The 27,796-nt window shown below is 37.7% G+C and overlaps 1 protein-coding gene across 2 annotated transcripts in view; it reads left to right on the plus strand.

Annotated features, from left to right (window-relative positions):
* Positions 1–27,796, plus strand: part of LOC306874086 (catenin alpha-2-like) — a 488,426-nt gene that overhangs the window by 353,279 nt on the left and 107,351 nt on the right. For both annotated transcript variants that reach the window (XM_079423823.1, XM_079423824.1), the window contains one exon: positions 17,538–17,618. In XM_079423823.1, coding sequence (XP_079279949.1) covers positions 17,538–17,618 — 81 coding nt within the window. The remainder of the gene's footprint in view (positions 1–17,537; positions 17,619–27,796) is intronic.

Raw genomic sequence — 27,796 nt, forward strand, 5'->3', positions numbered from 1 at the left:
TGCTTTGAAAATTTACAGAGTCAGGGTGAAAGCCTTTCTCCTCCTCTCTCAGATGGTGACAAGAAAAGCATTTTCATGAATATTTACGTTCCTCCCGCCTTTTTAGAATTTGTAATTAGACACTTGGCTTTCTCTTACAAGGAAATCAAAACCAACTATTGCTCTGCTTTTTGATGGCGATATGACTCAGTCCTTTTGATTCTGCATTGCAATAAGAGATAGAAGACTTTTGAAGTTCTTGTCAAGGCCTCTACCTTGAGCTCCACTTAGAGCTGTGGTGCTCGTGTGGGAAATTTGAGTTTGAATCTGGACTCTACATCGTTTCCTGTCATCCTTTTCACTTTTAAAATTGATGAAATTTCAAAACGTCACATCCAGCTGTTTGTTGATGAGGTCACTACCAGGTTGGGCAGTATAAGATTTATATGAAATATTTACATCTCCATAAAAATATATATGCATTTCAAAGTTGCAAACATCACAACATAACATCACAAAAAAATACTGTCTTTAATTATGTATTAGTTATTAACAATTTCTTCGTAAAAATGGTTTCAAAGTAAATCCTACACCTTTTTTTCAGTGTACTTGCCAAAGTTGTCACAAATATATTGCAATATAAACAGTTTATCAAAATCTCCTTTTCTCCTTTCCAAAATTCTACCATCACATTATTAAGCCCAGCCTGCCAGACTCATTGCTTCCGTCATTTCAAACTTTCCAGGCTTTCTGTCTTTCCCTCATATTTTTGCTCCGTTCAGATGGCAGCATTTGATGAGCTGTGCAGTTTCAAGCCAATCACCTATTAGCTGTTGTTAAGGGTCCAGAAAGTGGAGATCCCGGGGGCCGCTGGTCTTTCTGAGGCTGTCCACACATGGCAGTTCTGACTGCTGTGAGCCTCTCCTCCAGCTGCTGCATTGGCACACAAATGATCCCGGAGCCCGTGCATCTCCATGGAGACATGTTTGGATCCTGTGTGAGCACTGACTCTCTCCAGCTCAGTCTAGTCCTCTGGCCTGCAGTCTTTGGCCTGTTTTGTAATCCTGTGGCTGCAGAATGTCATCGTAGCAGTGGTGTAACTGCTAGATCGGGTGTTTCTTTAACTATTAACACCATTGGATATGTTGACCTAAAGATAATAAACACTCCATTCACTACCGTTGATTTATTTATTTATTTATTTAGTCATTGATCATTTTATTCAGCAAAGATGCATTAAATATATCAAAAGTAACATTTACAATATCAGAAATATTCTCTTGAACAGCAAGGATCCTGAAAAAGAATCTTTAAACAATCCTGAAAAAAATTATATATATATATTTCCACTAAATTATTAAGCAGCACAATATTTTTCAATACCGGTAATGATAATAAATGTTTCTTGAGCACAAATCAGCATATTAGAATTAATTCTGAATAGTCATATGACACTGAAGACTGGAGTAATGGCTGCTAAAAGAGCAGCTTTGTCATCACAGGAATACATTTGCGTTTTAAAATGTAACTTGTATTAACACGTTACATTACCTCTGTAATATTACTAATACCAGTAATGTTTCACAATAGTATGCTTTGTATTGTATTTTTAATCAAGTAAATGCAACCTAGGTGAGCAAAAGATACATTTTGCCAACACCAAACCTTTGAAACAGTAGTGTAGTCTATTCATACTACTTTTTTCCTCCAGTAAATGAAAGTAAAGAATTAATTCCTTTATATTGGTAAAAGCCTAGAACATATACTGGTAATATAGTGGTTAGGGTGAGAAAAAGCTATTCTTAGCATTATAAGTTGCTTTTGATGCAGACAAGAAATTATGGAATTAATTGGACTAAAGTTAATTTTTATCCTCTTTCCAAACAACATTAAAAATAAAAAAATAAAAATAAAAAGAAGTCAAACATCATTCATCTACACACACAAAAAAACCTTCTAACAACCTTTCCATTTCTTCTTGTTGAAAAGTCTCCCCTGAATGGCGAGTGCACATCCTTTTGAGCGTAATGGATGAAACATACTTGTAATGTCTAATTTCCATTTTCAGAGTCTCCCCGGGACAACTCAACTGTAATATTCAGCTCTTCAGAAACTTTCACTCCCATATAGATGAAATATGAAAGACTCATATATGAAATACTTTTTTTGTTAGTGTGCACATCTTGTTTTTAGGTACAAGGACTTGTTTTCATTCAGATATGTCTTGAGCAATGAGTGATCTTTTTCAAGGTTTTGTACAGAGCAAAACAGAACCAGCTTGTATTACAACAAGCTGTACAGTGTCAAAAGTGCTTTGTGAAAGCGTTCAGAGGCAGACAAGTCATTTACTAAGATGATGATTATTTCTTTCCAAATGTCTTTGTTATCCCTGCTTTGAGCATCTAAGGTATCTTAGTTTGTGTTTTTGAATCTTTCCTGTGGGTCACAGATGCTAATTTTGTTTTGGAAACCGTATATGAATTTGTCTCACTTCCACAGAAACCTGCACATTTTGCTGGCACCAACAAATCCCTTTCTTCGATGTTTCCTGTTGTCAGCGGATCTTTAATGTTAGTGAATATTAATGTTCCATATGTATCCTAAGATGCTTCACCACCACAGTTGGAGTCAAGTCCAGAAACCCAGATCAAGATCTTTGATCCAAGAACCAGACTTTACCTTTTTGGTAAAGATTGGCGTTCCGGAGAAGTATTGTTCATTGAGTTCCTAGCAATCAGAACATTAGTGGCACATAAAGAGCCTGTTTACGCAGCAATCCTCCCTCCACCTCCCTCTTTTCTGTAGTATGAGTTTGAGCTGAGTGCTGTGCTCCATTACAGACTGCAAGCCAGTTCTGTCTGGTGTCTTGGTGGGTGTCATCTATCACTAAAGCAAGTGTGATTTACACCATTGTGCTGACACTAGTTCATGAGATACGAGCACGAACTTACCACAGCTGCAGGGTAATGGCACTCTCACCTTCGCTTGCCAGCGAGAGACACTAGTAAAATAACAGTAAATACATTGTTTGTTTTGTGTACCTCTAGCGCTGAATGCTATTACAATGACAGGATCGTCAATACAATATATTATCTTTGTCAGGGATCTATAGAGTAAATACATAATATTTAGTTGTATATTAACTACTGTATTATTATTAGTATTATGATTATTAGTCCATTACCCCCAACATCAAGTAGAGAAGACAGTGTGCAATGTACGTTTGTGTTTGTGGAAGAGAAGAAAAGGAAGGAGAGGAGAAATGAAGTTAGTGAGAGGAGAAAAAAGGTGAGCCTGCAAGCTGTAAACTAATAGAAGGAGCCTGTCTGATTTGTCTGATGCGGTGGCGGGAATTGATATTTCCCGCAAGCCTCAGGGGCTCGAGTGGAAATTCCTCCTCTGAGCCGCATCGCTCCCACTCCATCACCCTGATCCATAACTCAGAAGGAAAAATGAAATGAGAGAGGAAGCGTCAGGGGAGAATGAACTGATGAAATGGGATTATGTCCCCATATTAAGAGCAGTTCCTTAAAGGGACGCAGCAGTGTTCCAAGCTTGTGTGTGTTTAAATGCAAGGCTGCATTCGGCATCTCAGTGCTGGAGCCGCCAGACATGAGAGACGTGCAAATGTGTGGATAGTGGAGCCAGAGGAGTTAGGACTGTGTATGGCCATAAGAATGTGTGTAAGATGAAAGCTGAATCACAATTCATAGACTTCTACCATAAACACAAAAAGTATGTGTTGTTGGAAGTGAAGTACATTATTCATATTGTAGGACTATGACTTTCAAAGATTTTTTAAATTATTGGATAAGAATTTATTTGTTTGGTTGTTTTTTGTGCACGTTTTCATTTCTATATTAGGTACCAGTAAAATGTGAATAATAAATGATACTTTTCAAAAAAATTAATAAGAAAAAGCTGTTGATGTATTTCAATATGTCATTTATTCCTTGATTTTCCAGTAGACATTACTCCAGTTTTCAGTTTCACATGATCCTTCAGAAATCATTACAATATGCTAATCCAGTGCTCAATAAACATTTCTTTTTATTATGATATTTTTGATGATTAAACAGTTCACAATTATAGACATATTTTTTTAAACATTATAAATGTCACGTTTGCTCAATTTAATAGCATTTCCTTGCTTAGTGAAAATATTAATTTATTAAAATCTTACCTACCCCCAAACATATAAACAATATAGAACAAAATTCATTGCAAACGAATTGTCTTGAATATCACTCAACATTGCAAATATATAACCCAATAAATAAATAATGCACTGGAAAGATTGGACAATCCAGGGACATTTTGACATTCTGTTTTACATATGATTTGGACACATTAATCCTAATTGTAAACACTAGTGCAGATAGTATGGGAATATGGCTGGAGTGCGCTATTGACAGAGAGAAAAGAGGAATTGTTGCCTTGTTTCTTTCAATGAGTTACTCATGTCACTGACCTGGTTCATGGAGCCCTGTGTGCCAAAAATAGTCTCCCAAATAGTCTGACAAATAGTTCTTTACAGGCCTGCCACTAAAATCTCCAAACAGAGCAGCTTTCCCAGACTACTTATTTCTCATCCCTCTTAACCTTTCTCATTCATTAGTGTAGGTCTTTGTTTCCCCATACACTCATTCTCATTGACCTCCCTCACTTTCTAAGCAGCCACTTGCCATTCAGTTCATGCTTCTTCAGACTGCATGGCTGCTATGTGCTCCGCTCTGCAGCAGGAATAGACAATCAGTTTTGTGTTGGCCTAATAACTCTTCCTTCTCCTCCTCCTTTTCTCCGGCCTCAGATCTCATAGCGCGGCCCCTCCCCGCCTCCATGCATCAAGCCATGTCTATTTTTAAACGTCTGCATTACACCACATTATGATCCCCGGTAAGTCTCCTGTCTTTTCAGGGGACCATCAAAAATGAACACATCCATCAACCAGTCACATTTAATTTGTTTTGCAAACTGCTCGATGCTCGGGAGACTTCGGCTCAAAAGGACAGTTGTAAATGTATTTTCCAGGTACGCTGTCCTCTTGAATGTCTTTTACAGTCATAGTAGAATGACGCTATTGTTTATTTGATGTATTATGAAAACATTCTTTGTCAGACAGATGCTGACTCTACTGCATTTGTTTGAACATCAGCATAAAACTTCAAATAAATGTTTTGTTTTGTTCTGTTTTACCAAAGCTGCATTTATTTGATATAAAACACAGTAAAACCGTAATATTGTAAAATAATAATAAGATATTATAAAATAAATTATATAATAATAATAATTATTATTATTTATTATTTTGATCTAATTTCATATGGTGTAAAAGCTGAATTTTCAGCAGCCAGTGCGCTAGTCTTCAGTGTCACATGAATAAGAAATCATTCTAATATGCTGATTTGGTGCTCAAGAGACATTCCTTATTGTTATTATTGAAAACAGTTGTACTGTTTAATGTTTGTGGATACCATGATAAATATGCACACATTTATTTGAAACATTACGGTATAAATGTCTTTATTGTCAGTTTTGATAAATGTACTGCATCCTTTTTGAAAACAATTGTTAATTGTTAATAAAAAAAATTTTTTTTTTATAAATAAAGTTACTCACCTTTAACAGTGTAACAGTAGTGTTACCTGTCAATAAAAATAAAAAAAGATCCTAATACAATAAGAAAAGCTGCATCATCTTTTGCATCATCTACAAAAAACTGGACTCACTTTACAAAGATTTTCCCAAACTGGTTTCTAAATCAACATATGTCGTGATTGACATTTGGCCATCATGTGTTGATTACAGATTTTGAGATAACTGCATGTCTCTCAAATGGAGCCAAGAGTTTAACTATCTTGAAAGGAAAACTCTTCTCTCTTCAGCTGGAGTGATGATGGGAAGAATTCATGGTGCGATTTGTCTTACAAACCCACACACACTCTGCGCAGTTGTCCCTTACCCACTCACCCTCATCAAGTCTGAGCTGGTGTATAATTACACCTAAATACCCTTATTAAAATCATCTTTTCATCACAGGACTTCAACTCACTCACTGGGCGACTCTCTCTTATGAAATCAGTGATTACGTCTGATAAAACACACAAGACAATGGAGTTGTGCTTTGCCTCCTGAAACAGCCGGTCTGTGACCGCTATGCTTTTCCACGCAGAAGGGTGAAACTATCACCACCTCCCTCGATTCTGTCTCAATCTTGTAATCACAATATTCTCACTATTCTACACCTCACGGCAATGCTTAACACGGTCCCATCAAAGCAGCACTTCCTGTGAATTACAGCTCTGCAACTGAACGGATCTTAATTATGATCTGACTTCCTATTATGTAGAGTTAACTTAACAAATCTCTCTCTCTCACTCACTCTCTCTCTCTCTCTCTGTCTGCCTCGCACTCTCTCCCCTCTTTGCATTTTTTTTTTTTGGTGTTTGAGTGGATGATTCAAATGGCCTGTGCTTTACATGCCACCAGAGTCTTGATGTTGGCCAGCGATTGTGTCTTACATTTAACAAGAGACACATTCATCTGACAGTATAATGAAGAAGAAAGGAAAATAAATCTGCTGTAGTCATGTCAACACAAATCTGGATGTTTAAACGAATGAAACCTTCATGTTCCTGTTCTCCAGCATGATATGAGATGTTCCAAACAACATCTAGTGCTTCAATAAAAGCAAGAAGATTCTGTGCAAATGAGGTCATATGATCAATGTCTCAAATTTGATTTAATTAGTCATTTAGAGTTATTTATTGATTGAATCAATCATTTCTTGTTATTTTTTTACTTATTTATTTCCAGTTTATTATTATTATAATCATAGAAAGCTTTTTAGCTTACTTTATTTCACTAATTAGTATGTGAGAACTTTAAAACAATATTTAGATGCACTAAAGTTTGCCTTTTTTTCAGGATTATTTGATGAGTAGATTTTCTATCATCAAATTAAAATGTACTGTTACTTTTGATAATTTATTTTTGTTCTCTAGTGTGTGTGTGTGTGTGTGTGTGCGTTTTTGCGACAAATGAGGACACAAATTTGTATAATGACATGGGTATGACATAGGTATTACAAGGAGAAGGTGACTTATGAGGACATTGCCCCATTATAAATAATACAGAATTAGTTTTTTGAGAAGGTAAAAATGCATAAAGTTTCCTTTAAGGGGTAGGTTTTGGTGTAGGGCAATAGGACATTATACATATGGGATGTCCCCACTTTTCACAAAAACAAACGTGTGTGTGTGTGTACATGTGCGTGTTCTCTTAAGCAGCAATTACTAATGCCCACATTTATACAGCATTTATACCCCCAGCCCCCAAAGCCCCATAATGTAGGGAAAAACAGGACCAAAACATAACTTGGAATTAAATTTTATCTTGTAAAACTTATATGATGAACTTATTTAATGAGAAGCAAGAAATTGTTAATGTATTTTTAAGTAAGAGACGTTCTTCTCTGTTGAGGTGCTCTCAGGGGCAGCATAAGAAATAGCCAGTTAGGTACTCATTGCATTACATACTGAATTTTGTTTATTCAGATTCATAATAAGTCAGAACAGTACCAAAAAATGTCTTGTTATTTGATTTTTTTGTTTCCTATTGAAAAATAAATTGGGTTGAAGCTTTAAGGTCACGTCACAGCCTTTGAAAACAGTTTTCATCTTATGGTATTCTAGAGAGTATTTCACTAGAAAACATTTCTGTATGCATATAAGTCTTGTTAAATACATACCACAAGGTTTAATTTGCCAGTTACACTTACATATACAAGGCTTTAAATCTGATAGACAGATTTGATTCCATGAATTTGTTAAGGTTCCGATGTCAGCTGCAGAGCTCATTGGCCACCAGCAGCCAAGAAAGCGTAACTGAAGTGCTCTCTGTAATAAGATACCATACTGGTGGAATGCCACAGGCTTGAATGCCAGAGTTCTCATGAGCTTTTGCTCTCCATCAGGTGCACACTGCTCCTGCCCAATTAACATTTGGCCCAAGGGCTAACTGTTTGTTGATCTTAATATGTAGCTTCATTTTCAAGTTAAAACAATGCAAAGAGGGTATGGTTGCTGCTAAAAATATATAATTTTGACAGTTGGTTAGACATCAGATCAACCCATTGTCTTACAGTATTTAAATTGGAATTGTTAATAAATTGTGAGTTGCATTGTATAGTTACACATCCACTGCATGGGTTTTAAAGAAGCAGGTGGCTTTACTTGGGTCTGGGGCCCAGCTGAACCTTCCCTCCTAGTGATAGGTAAATGACACATTAGCATTTGGCTCTGAAAGCAATAGGGGGTTGAGTAACGATGCTGCAGCATCTTGGGCTGGGCTCTGCAGACGTAAGCAGCCTGCATCTAACACTCTCTTTTGGCACCAGATCAAAGTGAACAGAAATTTGAATCTGAAATTCAATCTTGAAATGCACGTTTAAACTAATCTAATAAAAAGCATGGTTTACCCAAAAATTTAAATCCTGTCATCACTTGCCCTGATGTTGTTCCTAAGTTTTATGAGATGTTTTCTTCTGCAGAATATATATTTTGAAGAATGTTTAAGCAGTTTTTTGTCCAAAAACAATGAAAGTCAGTGGGGGTCCAAAACAACAATGTATGCAAAATCCACCAATCATGCCTTTATCAAAATATCTTTTGCGTTCCACAGAAGAAATAAAGTTATACAGGTTTGAAATAACATTATTTTGAGTAAATAATTTGAATCAATCCAGTTCATAGTATTGAATTAAAATTTGTGGGTGAATTTAAGAAAATTGTTGTATAATTACGTACTGTATGTGACCCTGGACCACAAAACCAGTCTCAAGTCGCGCAGGTATATAACAATAGCCAACAATACATTGTATGGGTCAAAATGATTGATTTTCCTTTTATGCCAAAAATCATTAGGCTATTAATTAAAGATCATGTTCCATGAAGATATTTTGTAAATTTCCTACTGTAAATATATCAAAACTTAATTTTTGATTTGTAATATGCATTGCTAAGAACTTAATTTGAACAACTTTAAAGGTGATTTTCTCAATATTTAGATTATTTTGCATCCTCAGATTCCAGATTTTCAACTAGTTGTATAATTGCCAAATATTGCAGATAATCTTAACAAACCATACAGCAATAGAGAGCTTATTTATCCAGCTTTCAGATGATGTATAAGTCTGAATTTAAAAAAACAAAACAAAACAAAAAAAAAGATCCTTATGATCGGTTTTGTTGTCCAGGGTCACACATGTTAACAATGCAAGCCATTAAATACATTGACACATCAATTTTGCGCTATATTACTATACAAGCAATAGGTTAATGTCATATATTCCCATCCACCAGGAACCTGGTTGAAGTTAATAGTTAAGTGGCTAATCAGTAATAATTTATTTAATACAAATGATGCTGAATGAAATAATGAGTTGGAAGAGGTCCAGTTGGCTGTTTCTCTGCTATGTTTATATTTGCAGTCTTTCCGAGGTATCATGTATTTCACAGGAGTCCAACTGTGATTTGTGTATTTACAAGGAATGAATTGCACTTCCCTCTGAGATGCCTTTGAATTGGCCAGGTGCGAGTTAGATTGGATTCAAGCTTGTTTGATCTTTCCTTTACATTTTAAGAGGGAAAATCGATGACAATGAGAACTTATTTAAATTCATCTGACTGAACTGAATATGAAAATCTGTATATACTTATCTTTTCCATTCTGAATAAAAGCTACCTATTTTTTAACTACAAACCGAATTCCGGAAATGTTGGGACGTTTTTTTAATTTGAATAAAATGAAAACTTATAGACTTTAAAATCACATGAGCCAATATTTTGTTCACAATAGAACATAGATAACATAAAAAATGTTTAAACAGATAAATTTTACAATTTTATGCGCAAAATGAGCTCATTTCAAATTTGATGCTGGTTACAGGTCTCAAAATAGTTGGAACGGGGGCATGTTTACCATGGTGTAGCATCTCCTCTTCTTTTCAAAACAGTTTGAAGACGTCTGGGCATTGAGGTTATGAGTTTCTGGAGTCTTGGTGTTGGAATTAATGCCCATTCTTGCCTGATACAGGTTTCCAGCTGCTGATGAGTTCATGGTTGTCTTTGATGTATTTTTCGTTTAATGATGCGCCAAATGTTCTCTATAGGTGAAATATCTGGACTGCAGGCAGGCCAATTCAGCACCCGGACTCTTCTACTACGAAGCCATGCTGTTGTAATAGCTGCAGTATGTGGTTTTGTATTGTCCTGCTGAAATACATGTCGTCTGGAGGGGAGCATATGTTGCTCTCAAACCTTTATATACCTTTCAGCATTCACAGTGCCTTCTAAACATGCAAGCTGCCCATACCATATGCACTTATGCACCCCCATACCATCAGAGATGCTGGCTTTTTAACTGAGCGCTGATGACACGCTGAAAGGTCTCTGTCCTCTTTAGCCCGGAGCACATGGCGTCTGTGATTTCTAACAAGAATGTCAAATTTTGACTCGTCTGACCATAGAACACCTTTCCACTTTGAAACAGTCCATTTTAAATGAGCCTTGGCCCACAGGACATGACGGCGCTTCTGCACCATGTTCACATATCCTTTTTGCATGATAGAGCTTTAGTTGGCATCTGCAGATGGCACGGCGGATTGTGTTTACTGACAATGGTTTCTGGAAGTATTCCTGGGCCCATTTAGTAATGTCAATGACAGAATCATGCTGATGAGTGATGCAGTGTCGTCTGAGGGCCCGAAGACCATGGACATCCAACAAAGGTCTTCAGCCTTGTCCCTTACGAACAGAGATTTCTCCAGTTTCTCTGAATCTTTTGATGATGTTATGCACTGTAGATGATCAGATTTGCAAAGCCTTTACAATTTGACATTGAGGAATGTTGTTTTTAAAGTATTCCACAATCTTTTTACGTACTCTTTCACAGATTGGAGAGCCTCTGTCCATCTTTACTTCTGAGAGACTCTGCCTCTCCGAGACATCCCTTTTATAGCTAATCATGTTACAGACCTGATGTCATTTAACTTAATTATTTGCTGCGTAGATGTTCTCCCAGCTGAATCTTTTCAAAATGTCTTGCTTTTTCAGCCCCCATGCCAACTTTTTTGAGACCTGTAGCTGGCATCAAATTTGAAATGAGCTCATTTAGTGAATAAAAGTGTTAAATTTGTCCGTTTTAACATGTGTTGTGTTATCTATGTTCTATTGTGAATAAAATATTGGCTCATGTGAGTTGAGTCTATTTGTTTTCATTTTATTAAAATAAAAAAAAACGTCCCAACATTTCTGGAATTCGGGTTGAATTATAAATTGATAAAACTGAATAATTTAGATTTATTTTTGAGTAGGCTCGGACCTAAATATATTCAAATATCAAAGATTCAGAATGAAAATATTCAGTAGCATGAAATTGCATTTTATTTCAAGTATCATCACTTTGATGGCTTTTTGAAAGTTGGTTTCTGTCGATTCTGATCTGATGCTGTAGTCTCAGTTTACTCTCCATCTCATGCTCAAGCGTAAATACAGTGTAAGTGGCATATGTGAGGAGAATACTTGTACAAACCAATGCCAGTTCTACTGTATGTACTGCAGCATCCAAAAGTTTGAGACCACTAGTTACAACATATTTGAGACAGTTGTATCTTCATTCTTTCTGCCTGTCCTCCATCCAGTAAATTGTTTAAGGGTTTTGGGACGACTATATGTTTATGTTCACAGTGAGTCCTCTGTCTGCCAGCATGATTATCAAGTTTGACTTTGACTATATGTGACTCCTGCTGTGTTGCAAGATGTCGCTAACTTGTTCATGGCCGGGATGTGTGTGCGCTGATATTGTTTTATATATGTCTGGTTTGCAGTGAATAAATGGTTTACTTGAGGCCAGGAAGCACTTTTTTAGTGATTGTTATTGACTATATCAGTTTATTCCCCCATGTAGGGGTCACTTTGCCACCTTCATATCTGTCCATTGCTCCTCAGTGTTCTCAGTCTCACAGAAGACCATTGCAATATGGTCTGTAATACTATTTAAATTGACATTTAAGTGGTGTGGGGATGGTAGCCTGCGTTCAGTGTGGAAAATGGTCTTTAAAACATTCTTCTGGGGCGTCATTGTCTCCTGCTCTTAATTGAAACAATTTCTCCCCTTAATGTGAAATAATACTGTTTGTAACAAGAGGGTAATGAACACATTTGAAGTGACAGAATGTTTTATTCTTAATGTCCAAGCAGGGGAGCAAGAAAGTAAACATGAATACATTTTTAATTCTGTCAGGACTACTATCGTCAAAGATGATTGACAATTAGCATGCAGTTTGGAATGGCGGTATGGTTCTCTTCTGAGCAAGCCTAGCATGGATGAGAGTAGGGAAAGCAGCAATAATCCCCAGGGTAAACAGAACAGAACCAACGAAAGTATTGCAGATATCGTTAAAGTTCAGCAATTTTATGTACACATTTTTTAATTAGTCTGATTCAAAGGAAAATCAGAAGCTGGATCCTGACTGACAGAAGAGGAGTTGGGGATGGAGGAGGGTAATAAGCTATTGAGCAATGTGAAAACTGCTGATAATACCGAGGGACCTTATATAAGGAAGCTTAGATAGGTGTTGTATTCCTATAGGTAAATGGGGATCAGCTGAGAGTCAGCTGATGCAAGCTTGACTAACATGACCTGCCAGAAGTAATGCTACGCTTGATTTAATGCTAAATACAAACATTTTAGTGGTCTCAGATGTTTGAAGCCTCCTCTATATTGTGCTACATTATGATTATCCAGCCAAATTTAATTTAAAGCCCATTGTAGATAGATGTAATTTAATGGACAAGATGTTATTGGTAAACCATTGCCCACTTAAACACATCATGGTAATAAGCTCTTTGAAGCTTTTGTTGGATGAAACTTTTGTTATTTTGTTTGTCATTATCCAAAAAATAATCATAACCACCCTGCTTGCAAGCTTCAGACACAGTTGTGTGTCTTAATATTGAATAATAATAAATCTTGTGTAAAGCCAATGTTTGTATCTGCATTAGCTCCAGGTACAGGTGCAGTATATTCACCCTCGCAGCTGAAAATTTATGAAAGTAGAGTTGGAAACTTAATTTGGAGTTCCTTGTGTACATCTCAAACTCTGACAGGAAGCAAAGGAGTGAGAATTCTTGAGAAAAGTTGGAACCAATTCTGAAACTCACTCGTGTGTTTTTCCCTTGTACCTGTCCATGTCATAATTTCCATGAGAAACATACTTCAAAGAAAGGAAATCTGTTGAGTTGCCCCCTGGGTACTTCGGTTTCCTTCAGATTTCAACTTTGTTGTGGCTTTACCTTGGACAAAATTTGGATTATTTAACTTGGCACCCTTTCAGTTCATAAGATAGAATTTGAATTGTATTGTCCACAACCTACAGGATGTTGAATTGAAATCTGAGTTAGTATGACGGGAAGAGGAATGCACTCAATTAAAATTCACAGAAATTAAATAGTATACACAATAGAGGAATTAAAAGTTTCTGACAAAACTTTGGGAAAATTGTGCTTATTTTCTACTCCGATATTTAGTTTGTTTGTTTTTATCAATCTTTTTTACATTATATAACAATACTTTTTTTTAATTTTCTTTTTAGGCTTTTTTCTACCGAATTTATGCTTTAGGATAACTTTCTCTTGTAACTACGCAACACCTGCCATTTTCCTGACTATGAACGTTGTGCCATCTGTTGCAAATCCAGTCAATGTGTTCAAAAGATTTATTTATTTTTATAACATTTAGTCATTTGGCAGACGCTTTTATCCAAAGCGACTTACAATTGGGGAATACAAAAAGCGATTCATCTTGAAGAGGCAGTCAGACAGAGGAAGTGCTCGTAACACCAAGTCTCAGTCATTGTTCAAATAAGTACAAACTAGTAGGTGGAGAGAAAGATAGAGGGAAAGTTGTTTTTTTTTTTTTTTTTTTTTGAGTTTAGGATGAAGTCAAGTACTGCCGAAAGAGATGAGTTTTCAGTTGTTGCTTGAAGGTTGCCAGAGATCCGGCGTTCCGGATAGGAGTGGGAAGATTATTCCACCAGCCAGGAATGGTGAACGCGAATGTTCTGGAGAGTGATTTTGAGCCTCTCTGTGATGGTACCACAAGGCGTCGCTCACTAGCAGATCTCAAACTTCTGGAGGGGATGTAGGTTCGTAATAGTGAGTGGAAGTAGGAGGGTGCAGAGCCTGTGGTAGATCTGTACGCAAGCATCAGTGACTTGAACTGGATGCGAGCTGCCACTGGTAGCCAGTGCAAAGAGATGAAGAGAGGTGTAACATGCGCTCTTTTGGGCTCATTGAAGATCAGTCGTGCCGCTGCATTCTGAATCATTTGTAGAGGTTTGATTGCGTTTGATGGCAGACCAGCCAGAAGAGCATTGCAGTAGTCCAGTCTAGAAACAACCAGGGCCTGGACAAGAAGTTGCGCAGCATGCTCTGTCAGAAAGGGCCTGATCTTTCTGATGTTGCAAATCCAGTCAATGTGTTCAAAAGATTTATTTATTTTTATAACAATTCTGAAGGCCGTATTTGTTAGATACCCTTGTGTTAGAGTCCTATACAGAAGATTGCCCTGTCATGGTGCACTAATAGAACAAAGGGAAATATCTTTAGATAGAGTCTTGTTCTCTTGGGTTTACTGATTCTGAATTCCATAGAGATTTACTTGCCTCTTCATCCAGTTTAAGAATATTGATCGAACTAGCCAATTTAACGTGAGCCAGCTTGCACTGCCTGTGTATTAATAACATTTAGGCGGAACTGGAGGATGGTTGCTTGGCAACATGGTCATTAATTTTGAGCAATCTCATAATGCTCAGGCTGAATACAACTAACTGTTTCTGCTGTTTCAACTGTTGCCTCTGATTTGCAATTCTCTGGTCAGATGCCTTGCCTTTAGTCAGCACTGATGAAAGATTTCATTTCGGTACAATGATGGGAAAGGTAATTAATTTGTTAATTAATTCAGTCTGATTTTTGAACCAGATATCCAATTTAATTTTCACATACATATGCATACACACCTAATTTAATTTGTCTTAAAGCAGTTTCTGGTCTGTGAAGCTGTTCACTTCAAATATTGATTTTTCTGCAGTTGATGCGTGAGTGCCCTGGTTTGAAACTGATGTTTGTTGGACATTTGTGAGTTTCAGACAGGACTGATTTAGGGCCCTGCTCTGAGTTATAAGAACTCCATGCTGCAATGTGTTAGGAGAGCTTGATTTCAGATAGGTTCATGGCTGTCATTCTCTTTCTGTCTCTCTTTGCTGAAAGGTAGAGAGGGGTTAGTGCTTAGCCTCCTAATTGAACTCCATGGTGCCAAAAAAAATTAAAAATAATATGCTGCTTTTAAGGATGCTATTTGAAATGGTGGCTCTGGTAAAGGTTACGGTGGCTTCAGTATTCAGTACTTATTCTGAGGGTCATCTTCCAAATGAAAGGAGATAACCTAATTAACAGTCTGCTTTGAATATCAATTCACGCCTGGTCAAACACCTTTGCATGTGGATCATTATGTAGCTAAAATAATCTTCATTCAGACTGATTCTGACCTTTTACCATTGTGAAAAATCTAATGTTATGTGACATTCTGCATGTTTATGCAACGTTGACATGGTTTTGGTTTTTCTTTGATAAGAAATTTAAAACCATCATTAGTTCAGTTATGCATTTGGTAAATTTCATACAATATATATTTTTTTCATACAATAATTGTTATTTTATATCAAATGGTATCTATCTATGTATCTGTCTGTCAACAAAAAGTGATTCTGAGTGATTATTTAAATTATTTTGAGACAGTGTTCCTAATAAAACACTTATATATTTCAAATGGACTCTTACACGTCCATGCATTGCACCATTATGTTTTTTCTCATACACTGTATCGTTTTCTGGCAAATTCTTGCAGGCATTTAGCCGTTTCAGTCCTGCTGTCCATATTTAATAGGATACTGTTTGTGTTTGTACGGAGCCATAGCCTGCAGTCTCGCTGCTGAGAGGGAAAGAGAGAGAGAGATGGGACGTGTGTTGTCATCCACGGTGAGAGTTTCCTCTGACACTGACATGAGCCAGCTGTGAGCTGTCTGGCAGATCGGACCTAGGGGAGACGGCCACCACCGCTGCAAAATCTTTAATTACTCGCTAACAAGAGGAACCGTCCTCATTTCAACCCGAGCACATTTCACCAGCTCACTCTGACAGGGGAACGAGAATCCATTTTTGAGGGCAACAGCCACTGGAACAATCAGACAGGAAGCAAACAGGGGCATTCAGATTATATGGTGCATGACACTCCTGAACTAGTCGCGCATAGCCAGACTTTTCCCTCACGGCATCAAGTCTAGTCTTACACTGCAGTTTATTTTGGCTAAACATGTATTTAAACAGCAAGGGATTCTGACCAACATATAAAGTGACCTTTTATGTGTGCACATTTGGCAAGGTTTATCTGAAATGGATTTTTCTTGTACATAAATCATCGAAATGTCTATAGACCTAGTGATAAAGATTGTTGTCCACCCAAACTAACACATACGATTTATTTCCCAGATTTTAAAACTAAGTGAAATATGCAGTCCTGCTTGTTTACTTGCTATTAAGTGCCTAAGACGATTTGATTTCACTTACCTGATAAATTCTGGCATTGGTTCTTTCTGAACTAATTGAATTGACCAATTGAATTTACTGATTGAATCAACCATGTACCTTTCAGGCAGATTGATAAAATAATAAATAAAGAATAAAGAATTTGTGTGCCTTTATTTCAGGAAGTTTCATAAAGCCAGCCAATGACATTAGTCAGTGAATATACTTTTTTTTCTGTATATGTGTGTGTGTAATTGTCTTTCAGCTTTACCTCCATCTCTAAATCTAAGCTAACTGCATGTCATAAGCATATTGTACCACACATCGAGTGTGTCAATAGGAGAGTTCATATTCTTGTTCAGCAAAGAACGAAGATGCAAGTTGTACAGCAGTTGCTCAGAGTTGAGTGCAATTTTCAAATTGCTTCAGGCTTCAGTGTCCTTTCGGCTTCATCAGATGGAGTTCTCGGCACCCCGCGATGTGGCTTTTATGCTGCTATAAAGGTTTAATCCCTGACGTTTTAGGGCCTGCCTGTGGCCAGCCATTTTTGTAGTTGAGAAATGTAGCACAGAAGATTCCTTCATGTCAGTCTGTCTGCAAAACTTGCTACTGTGCCCTATAGTACTCTGTCTTTTGTATTGTTGGTTGTGTCTACACTCTATTGTTGCTTTATCCGGCACTTGCTTTATTCCATCCCTGCTGTGTCTACATTTAGAGGCACTTAAAGGCCTCAAGTTTCAATAGGTTCGTAAAAACCTTCACCAAACCCCACTTAAGGCTGACAACAGCATTTTTAACTTAACCTTTCACTCTTGATTTGTTTGTTGCTCTTTCATCTTCTTCTGGTGTGAGCTTGCAGAACAATATTACACAACTAACGCCAAATTTCTCCACCTTCCTCCCATTTTATCGCAGACCGGAAGAAAAGAAAAAGGAGATCCGCTGAATTCAGCCATTGACAAGATGACCAAGAAGACCCGTGATCTTCGCAGACAGGTGAGTCAGTCCTCTGCCTGCTGTCTTCCTAGAAAATACAAATATGAAAAGACCATGACCACTACACTGAAAGAAAGTGATACACAGTCAAACCAAAATTTAGTCAGACACCTTCAACATTTCTCACATTATCACAGTTTGTTCGCTATAGTTTGGAAAGTGGTAATACAATATGACAAGAACTCAAGAGTTAAACTGTGTCAGAACAAATTCATCTTGATAATGACAAACAAATTACAGTCAAACCAAAATTTATTCAGACAACTTCAAAATTTCTCACACAATCACAGTTTATTTGCTATAGTTTAGAAAATGGTAATAAAGCTTCACAAGAACTCAAGATTTAAACTGTGTCAGAACGAATTCATTTTGATAATGTCAGATAACTTTTTTAATAGAAAGGTATGTAACAAAACATGGTCAAATTTTTGGTCCTAAATTTTTATCAATTTTACTGGTAGTCCACTGTATGAAGAAATTTTGGGTATAATATGTCACAGTTTACTTTATTTTGCTATCCTCACTTACATAAGTGAGCTAGTGTCCTGCACCCACTAGTAAAAAACATATCAAAAATTATATCTGGCATCTGAATAATTTTTGGTTTGACTGTATTTCTGTACTTCATAATATTCAAAATCTCTTTTTTTGTTGTCCATGAAACATTGTGTTTCTGAGAACACAAAAGGACATAAATAAGGAATGAGAGGATGGTGATTGTAACTGTCAAGCTCCAAAAACCACATAAAAGTATCATAAAAGTTGTATATACGACTTGTGCACTATATTATGGTATCTTTGTGTAAGGAACGGACTGGCATTTAAGGCATTTTTCACTGAAGCTCCGCTCTGCCATTTAAGTCCCTTTACAATAACACCGCACCTTAAGAACCACAGGTTTACCGAATCTGCTTTTCTGAAGGTTGATGCCTCAGGTATTAATACTTGCACGTCTGCAAATGGATTTAAACCTTCAAATAAAAACAGACAAACAAAATTCTATAAAAGTAACTGTAATGCACATGACTGAACTATCTGTTGTATTTTTACTCGGTGTTCAAGAGAATAAGTCTTTTGAGAACAGTTTAGACTTATATAAATAACACCTCTTCACATTTCTGAACATCTGATTGCCGTGCATAAGAGCATCAAACACCAGTATGTCTCTAACTCAAGAAGCTGAGGTCCATGCTCTTGACTTCGGCAATCAGCACAGCTTAAAAGCTCTTTTGTTGCATTTTCTCTCTCCATCACCATGACAATGGAACAAAGTGTCAGAGCGGTAGGCACCGATATAAACTAAAAACAGAGTCTGGAAATAAAGATGCAAGGCATTAGACATAAGGGCATTCCTATCAGACTGACATTCCCAGCAGGAGAGTTTTTACTTAAGAATGAACATATACTATGCTATTATGATACTATTACCTGACATTTACATCAAGAAAAATTAGGTAGTCTGTCTGCTCCTCAGTTTAAAGAACAAGGCTAGAGAAATATTTCACTGGTTAAGAGAAACACAGGCGCTCCCGTCAGCCCAGTTAGGGCAAGATTTTTGATAAATAGGATCATAAAGTTCCTTGCACAATGTTGTTGTATGACTTTTGAAGACTTGGCATACTTTTATGATACCTGTATGGTGCGTTTTGTCATTGTGGAATTTGATAGCACCCACCCGCATTTACTATTTTCATTATACGAAAAGGAGCAGGTAGGATATTGTTTACCAAAAAAATCAAATAAAAAAATTGTCTTTTGTATTCCTCTGAAGAAAGAAAGTCATAATCTAGGTTTGGAATAGCACGAGGGTGAGTAAATGGTGACAGAATTTTCATTTTGGGTGAACTATTCCTTTCATAAACTCACCATATAACACATTCAGGTAAGGAAAAATTGTCCCTACACTCTAAACATCAAGATGTCAGCTGTCAGAGAGCATACGATCCCCACAGCCACCCTCTCATTTGTAAGATTTCTTCAAATTCTCTAGAAGACTGTTGTGTCTGACCATTCAAAACTTGGTTTGTATTCTGGCAACATAAAATTTTTTGCACAAATAGTGGATGTTTTACCAGTGCCTGATTCTTACAAGACCCTTACAAATTTGAAATTGACTTTTCCCTGTCTGCTGTTACTCATGTCATAACTCAGGATAGTCACCAGTAAAAGGTTTAAGACTGTGTGCATTGCTGTGGTGCAATCTGCAAATCAGCGATGCTATTGGGACATTTTCACACCTGGCTCATTTGGAGAGTTTGTTTCAGAACATGGTGCATTTTGACCCTTAGTTCAGTTTGTTTAGGCATGTGTGAACACAACAATCTTGTTTGCATCCGCACCAAAACAACAGGTCCGAGATCATCTGAACCAGCTGGTCTCGGCCCAATTGCAAATACACACTGGAGCGGTTCAGTTGTGGTGAGAAAACAATTCGACCCAAAAGACGAACGGACCAGTCTGTTCTTAATTGCTCTTTTCTGAAACAGGTGCATTACAAGAGTGACAGAATCACAGAATATAAACAGGTGCACTCTTACCCATAACAGGATGGTTGTACTCATATGAGACTTGCATAAACATTTTGGTACACTTTGAAATGTTGCCTTGTAAAAGCAAACCAAACCAAGAAGAAAATGCAAGAACGTAACAATTTAAGTCTCTGTTTCGGAACAAAGCAAACAACCTACAAGTCTGAAAATGCACTTAAGTCACATGGATTGGCTCAAAAAGTTCTGTATGGGACCACGAGCAAGTGTAGCAGATTTTAAATCTCACACTTCCAGGTGGTCCTGGGACTGTTAAGATGAATATTAATGCTAACAGTTAGCCTTCTCCAGGTATTATAGACCTCCTTGGCCTGCCCCCTCTGAGAGAAGATCCTCTTCACCCCACATCACAGTAAATCCACAGTGAGAGCAACAAACGTGGAATGGATGTTCATTTTGAACGGCCTGCTATAATTACACTCTTGGAGTTCAGGAGTGTGTTAGTGGGTGTATAAATCAGCCAGTGCAGAGGTTAAGAAGCGGTACATACACACACTCACACACACAGCTGGAGCACATGAACGTTCACCGTTTACCCTCCTCCCGGTTTGTACAATCTTTTATAATTGGAAAACATCTTTTAAAATCTTCCCACTCCCACCCCCCTTCAGCAAGACTGTAAATTTGACAGCCGCATTTTTAGACTCAGCAGTCGTACATCACCTCCCTCGTTTCTGCTCCTCGACGCTCCTTCCCCCTCACCAAACCCCACGGCCATCGCATTCCCACATCTTCTGTCACCCACTTCATTGGACCAATATTTGGAAAGCTGTAAACTTTCCCTGACACATGTATTGTAGTTGCATGTTGGATGAGGAAACCGGCTGTTTACAGATTTGCCAGGCCAAGCATTTTTAATCCTCTTAAGACATTTATTTCATTATCTATCATGGTCTGAGGCGGGGCAAGATGTTTCCTTCACGGATACATGGAGATTTAATGGTACAGTAAAGTGGTTTAAAGGAAATTAAAAGTGTTTGATAGCCATGATTTACCCCAGCTTTCTCTGCTCCGGAGTCATCTCCAGGTAATTCCTGCTGATCACTTCCTGTTTCCACTGCTGGTGAACTCCATATGCTCTTGCATCTGATAAACCACTTCTCACCTTAACAACATGTTGTTAGAATATCGTCACAAAACCAATTACATTTTAATCACTTTAATGGGGTTTAAGATCCTGGAAAAAACTTGCCAAGGGATCAAGGGGGATTATAAGCAAGTTGCGGACCAAGCTGTTGATGTCTTCGATGTGAAATCCATGCACATATGTTGGATGTTCTCAATACGTATTTTAATTTCAGGCAGTAATCTATGAGCAGCAGTCACCTGCTGTTATTATAATGTTGTTTACAGACCTCACAGAACATCCGCCAAGGGCTTTATAACGGTAAAACAGCCCAATTCAATCAAAATAAATTACAAACTGTTATTAGGTTTTATTAGTTGATTGCATGATGCATTGAGCCGTTGATGCACTAGTGCAGGGGTTTCCTGGGTTTAACTGATGCACAACTCGCCCATGTAGAACGCAAAACAACCTGTACGGCACACTGGGGAATATGTGATATTTGCGTACATTTGTATTTATGGATCTGGGTAGATATGTGTGCTGGTTATGGCATGGTCCGTGTGTGTGTACATGAGTAAATGCATTTCCTTCTCATGGCTAAGCCACTGAAGATATGAGATGTGAACCTCTGTGATCCGCTTTGGGCTTTTCAGGCCCCTCAGTCAAATGAATAGAGGCATCGCCATCTCATCAAATCAGTCTCACTGGGGAAACATCCGAGTGTCTGTGGCAGCCGGCTATGAGTTATTACTGTCTACCTGGCAAGAGAATATACCATCCCGACCAGTGCAAATCAAGCAATAATGGCGAGCCCTGTTCACGATCGCAGACATTGCAGAGGAGCGCCGGTTGATTTTTGTATTGCCCTCGCTGCTTAATCTGTGTTGTATTACATTTGCTCTGTTTAGGTTCAGCATGTGTTTATGAATGGTTCTTTTTTTAGATAGATAGATAGATTTTCCCTCACCATTGTAACGCGCTGCTTTTGCAAGGTTCCGTGAAAATGTTTCAGCTTTTATTCTCCTTTTACGCCCTGAAGAAGATGTCACAGGTTCATCAAGTTAGTTGAAATTATCCATCCTCGATCACTTTTAGTCAGCTTTGACAAAACTCCTCTCAGCTAGCACGTCTTTTCAAAGTGAAAGTAGCCTTGTCACCTCACCTGAATACAGCGTGCTGATTCGCTAAAATGGACGTCTTCTGTTAAAAAAAAAACAAGGGCACTTCCTTTCCTCTTGAGTTGCTTAAGTCATTGGTTCCCAAACCTGTCCTGGAGGCCCCCCTGCCCTGCACCTTTTGTATGTCTCCCTTATCTAAAGCGGTACACACCAAGCCGACAGTCGGCCGTCGGGCAGTTTTTGTTTGTCAGCCGACTAAGTTTTCTCATTGTGTTCAGCGCTGTCGACTGAAGTTCAACCTCGTCGGCTTTTTTTCGGCCGATTCAACATGTTGAATCGTGTCGGAGCTTGTCAGTAAGTCGGGCCATCTGATCAATCTGATTGGCTGTTCAGATGGCGAACCAGTGCACGAGAAAAGTGCAGAACGGACATGCTACTTGGCCGTCAGGTGTCGAGCGACGGCTTGGAGTGTCAGGGCAACTCTGGACCCAGAAGCTGCCAACGTGAGCTGACCTCGCAGTCTGCTTTCGTCACCACAAGTTTGTTGGCGTCAGCTTGGTGTGTACCAGGCTTAACACACCTGATTCCACTTGTCAGTTCGTCAGCTCGAGACTGCAGGAACTAAATTGGGTGTGTCTGATTAGGGAGACATACAAAATGTTCAGGACAGGGGGTCCTCCAGGACAGGTTTGGGAACCACTGGTTTTAGTAATTATCATATGGTTTGGCAAATGGTGTATGATTTTCTGTGTAAATAACTAATTAGCAAATATTGATCTGCAAAATCTGTGCATTAAATGCACAGTAAATCATTTCACACCAAGGTAAAAAAAAAAGGCTTCACAGATTACTTTAAATGTTCACAGTAGACAGATATAGAAATGGTGGTAAACTTTTTTTTTTTTTTTTGCTCTAATTCAAGTGTTTAGAGAAAAAGAAACCAAGCGAGAGTACTGTCCAGCATGCTATTTTGCATAAATAATAATGTAGCTACTGTCCAGCATGCTATTTTGCATAAATGCATAAGCAGGTCTTTATGCTACGCAGGCATGTGTAGAATAACTATGCAACTTCAGCCCTGCAGTGAGAGCTAATCTTTGACTAATGCATTAGCATCACTATCAGATCCATCAATAGTGCTGCAGTACAGATTAGACTAGTTCATATATACAGTAGAGATTAACCTCAAAAGAGACTTCCATTGCCTTTAGCCTCCTGAGCACTTGTATCTCCTTCCGCATTGCGCAGATGACAACTGATGATTCCCACACTCTCTTACGTTTGCAGTTTTTCTATTTTTATTAATAGGATGACATAGTGGTTCTGGGCTTATAATCAAAAAGTTACTAGTTTGAGCACCGCAACAGGCGATGCATGAACTATCACCATTGTGCCCTTTAGCAAGACCCTAAGGTTGCTCCAAGGGGACTGTCTCTGTAATGAGTATGCTTCAAGCACTTTGGATAAAAGCATCTGTTTTCCTACTGTGGTGGTACCATGGTTCTGTGATTATACGCTTTTAGCAGACACTTTTATCCAAAGTGACTTAGAGCAAACCTATTACAGGGACAGCCTCCCTGGAGCAAGCTAGTGTTTGGAGCCTTGCTCGAGGGTACATGGGTGAACTTATGGCTCATTCCCTGATGAGCCTGAACCTCCACTTTCTGCAGGGGGATGAGGGGAGGAACACTGAAAATGGATGAGTTGTGACATCACTACAGAGAGGGAAAAGATTATTAATATGAATTACTCTGTGCTGATGTTGAAAAGCAGTCTTCATAAATGTCATAGTTGAATTACTTAATAATTATTCATGAGTTAAGTAAGGATTCTCATGAGTTGTGTCCGATAGGTAGACGGATAGATAGTGATATACTGCTGCTCTGAGAAATGAACAGTTCAAAAACATACCTGTTTGAAGTACTGAAACTAAAGCAAATTATATTCTTAATGAAGTCAACGGAGTTACATACTTAATATCAGCCAACACCAATGAGTGCTGTAAGTGGCGGGAGTTCTTTTCCATGCATTACTTCCAATATTAATACAAATTATTAAGCACTGTCACTTAATGCTATATTTCATAAAAAAAATCAAATGCTCCATTCGCTTAAACCACTGGGGCATGTTGGGCAGTTTTCTTGCCAAGTCCAAGGGATATGATTGGTTATTTTATTTTATTGTTTTAATATTATCATTATTCTGTGCAGACTAGTTTGGTTTGATTTAAAGTGTAGTTGCATATTAATTTAAATGTGGTTATTTTTGTTTAACACTTGGTTAAACACATATCAATATAACTAATTTAATATACGTAGATAGATAGCTGTATATTTGCAGTTCACAAATTACACTATTTATATTCATGAATTGTAGACATTTTTTTCATTTACTTCAAAGTACTTCAAAAGAATATCCATGTGCAAAATATAACACAAGCATGCTGTATGACTACACACATTAAAGGGATATTTCACCTTAAAAATGAATTTTTGTCATCATTTAATCACCCTTATGTCATTCCAAACCTGTATGAGTTTCACAAAAGAAGATATTTTGCTCACGTCATTGTTTGACTACTTTATTTTTTTCTTTGCTGTCTTTCTAAATGACCAGACAGACATTGTATCATATAACTGTTTGGCTACTTGATTTTTTTTTTTTCTTTGCCATTATTCTGCATGAGCAGAAAGAAAGAAAGAAATCGTATCACGTCACAGTTTGGCTATGCATAGTCACAGGGTGTTCTCTGAGCTACTGGACCTCCTAGAAGAGTAATTCAGCAGTCATGGGGCCAGTCACGGAACTAAACCCAGCATTTGTCAGACCTCTCCCCTAGAGGCACGCCTCTCAGATGTCACCGAGTGCTTGAGCTCCCATAATGCTCTGCCACCGAGCACTGCAGAGAATGAAAATAAAAACAAGAATAACAGCATAAGCAGAACACAAAGAGGTACAAAGAGATCTGAGATACAGCCTTTCAGCTGTTTAGAGACCGGATGAATGATACTGGAGGTGTGGGAACGTGAACTAATACTCTTAAATATCTGTTCTTATGCAATTAACAGTCCTCACACACACATCCCTTTACACCACTTTGAGCTATGTGTCATGTGTCATCACATTTCTAATAAATGTGTCTGTCAAGTCCTCCCTCCCAGCTCTCTGTTGATGGATAGCTTACTCCAGGATGCTCCTCTAGTGAGCAACACTTCTCTGAACATATGCTTAAGCAAGCTCTCTCTCTCTCTCGCTTTCAGTTTCTCTCAATGCGTTCCATTTTGTGAATCGCAAATAGAAACAATTTGAAGTTCCTGCAATGCATGTGCTTTGATGAAATTGCTCATACTATAAAAAGATGATGAAATAATTTTTATTCTGAAAATACACAAACCTTTTGCATTTTTTTTATTTACTCTATGTGGATATGTGCAATTATTGTTATTGGTATATGGCTTGTTTTTGTGACCTTGTGAAAGGGTTGGCATCCTCTGCTGTTCTGACAGCGTCTTGTTACTGCAGCCGCTTTGAATTCTTTGGAAGTGTTTAGCTGACAGCTACTTTTAATCTACATCTAAGAAATTCTCCTAGAGACAGACACACAGAGAAAGGCTCATAAATCTTGCCTGCTCTCAAACGAAAACCGTTTTTTCAAAGTAGAGCTCAGTTTTAACACTTCTAAATCAGTTGTACATTTCCCACATTTATGAAATTCTCAAGCAGAAATTGTTTCAATTTTAAACAATCGCTCTGAGTGATGTCTGCAGTCTGGGGAGTTTGGGTTCCCTCAGCGCTCTGAACTGTCAGGCTACTACTGTACAGTATACGGCAGCCATTTCTTCAAACTTAAAGGGGATTGCTTGTGCGCAGCGTGTAGTATGCATGCTTTGAGATTTTTACATGACATCCTGTGCAATTCCCAGGCATAAGTAAGCATTTTAACATTGACGTGTAAGCAAAAAGCTCAGTTTTTGTATTGTTTTTTTTTTTTGTTTTTTTTGCAGTGATTTGCAATGTTTTTTACTGAACCCATGTGTTGTATTCAGAAGCAGTTCCAGTCAAATGTTTTGAATGGCTGTTTCAGAATTCCTCAACATTAGTTACATTGCCCTTCGAAAGTTTGAGGTTGTGAATAAAAAAAAAAAAAAAAAGTTTTTCAAGAAGTTATTCTCACACAGGCTGCTATACTTGATCAAAAATACAGTTAAAAAAGTAATACTGTGAAAATGTATTACTATTGAAAGTTCAAAAGAACTTTGTTTATTTGTAACTGTAGTATTTTGTAACTTTATAAATGTGTAACTGTGAGTTATCTGATTTATATTCATGCACTTGGAAGACAATTTTATCCAAAGTGACAAGCATTCCATTCAAGGTATTCTTTTTATCAGTTAATGCATTTCCTGGGAATCAAACCCATGACCTTGGCATTGCTTCGGCATGCTTTATTGAGCTACAGGAATGCTCTTGAATTTCTCACTTACTGCAGACTTGTTTAAATGGTATTACTATGGAAACAGTCATACTGAATGAAAAGCCATCATTTAAACACTTCAGTTGGGGTAAAAAGGATCATATTGTGAAAAACTGCTATGTAAATTTGTAAATGCGTTTGCAATTATAGTCATACATTGAGTCATGCATAGTACTTTGGTGGATAGAGACAGAGCATGCATATATATAATTTTTTATTTTTTGAAAAAGGACAATGAACCATTTAACTGAATGTTCAGCTGAAGTTAACTTAATTTTGTATGTTTGGTTACTGCATGTTTTTTTTTTCCCCTCACAATAACTGTCAGACCACCCGCAGTACTACCGCGGACCCCCTGCTGAAGACCCCTGATGGTAATGTTTACACAAGAGAATATTTTGTAAAAATATTTACAAAATCTTTTGTGTAAAAAAATAAATAAATAAGTTAAAACAAAAATGGAAATTATATACTGAAATTAAATTCTGCACTGCAGAATTTAAGATACAATACAGCAATCAAATTGAACTGATTTATACTGACACAAATGTAGCCAATGTCACAAAGACAGACACGGAAAGCGAGAGCCCCAGAGAGGTGCCACTCCCCGTTTTGCCTTATAAAAAAAGCCCTGCATTGCAGCGCAGTCAAGGCTGAAGTCAGTGGGCAATACATTAATGCAGGCAGTGGGACTCAGGCTGGAAGTACAGCGCTCCAACTCGCGGATAAAGTCCTCAGTAGGCCCTCATGATCAGGGTACAGTGGTACCTTAGTCTGTCATAGTGGAGTATGATAACAGAAGCAGTTGATAAACCCATGTGCTTCTGTCGCTCTCATCAACAGTCTAGAAACACCTTCCCACAGCCTATCTTCTCTGCTTTCTTATTTCTATTTCAATAAATTGTCAGTTGTCGCACAGCCACAGCATCCGTAGAATCGGCTCATAGATGTGTGCATTGACTCAAGTGTTA

The sequence above is a fragment of the Barbus barbus genome (assembly GCF_936440315.1).
Source record: "Barbus barbus genome assembly, chromosome: 8".
Lineage (NCBI taxonomy): Eukaryota > Metazoa > Chordata > Actinopteri > Cypriniformes > Cyprinidae > Barbus > Barbus barbus.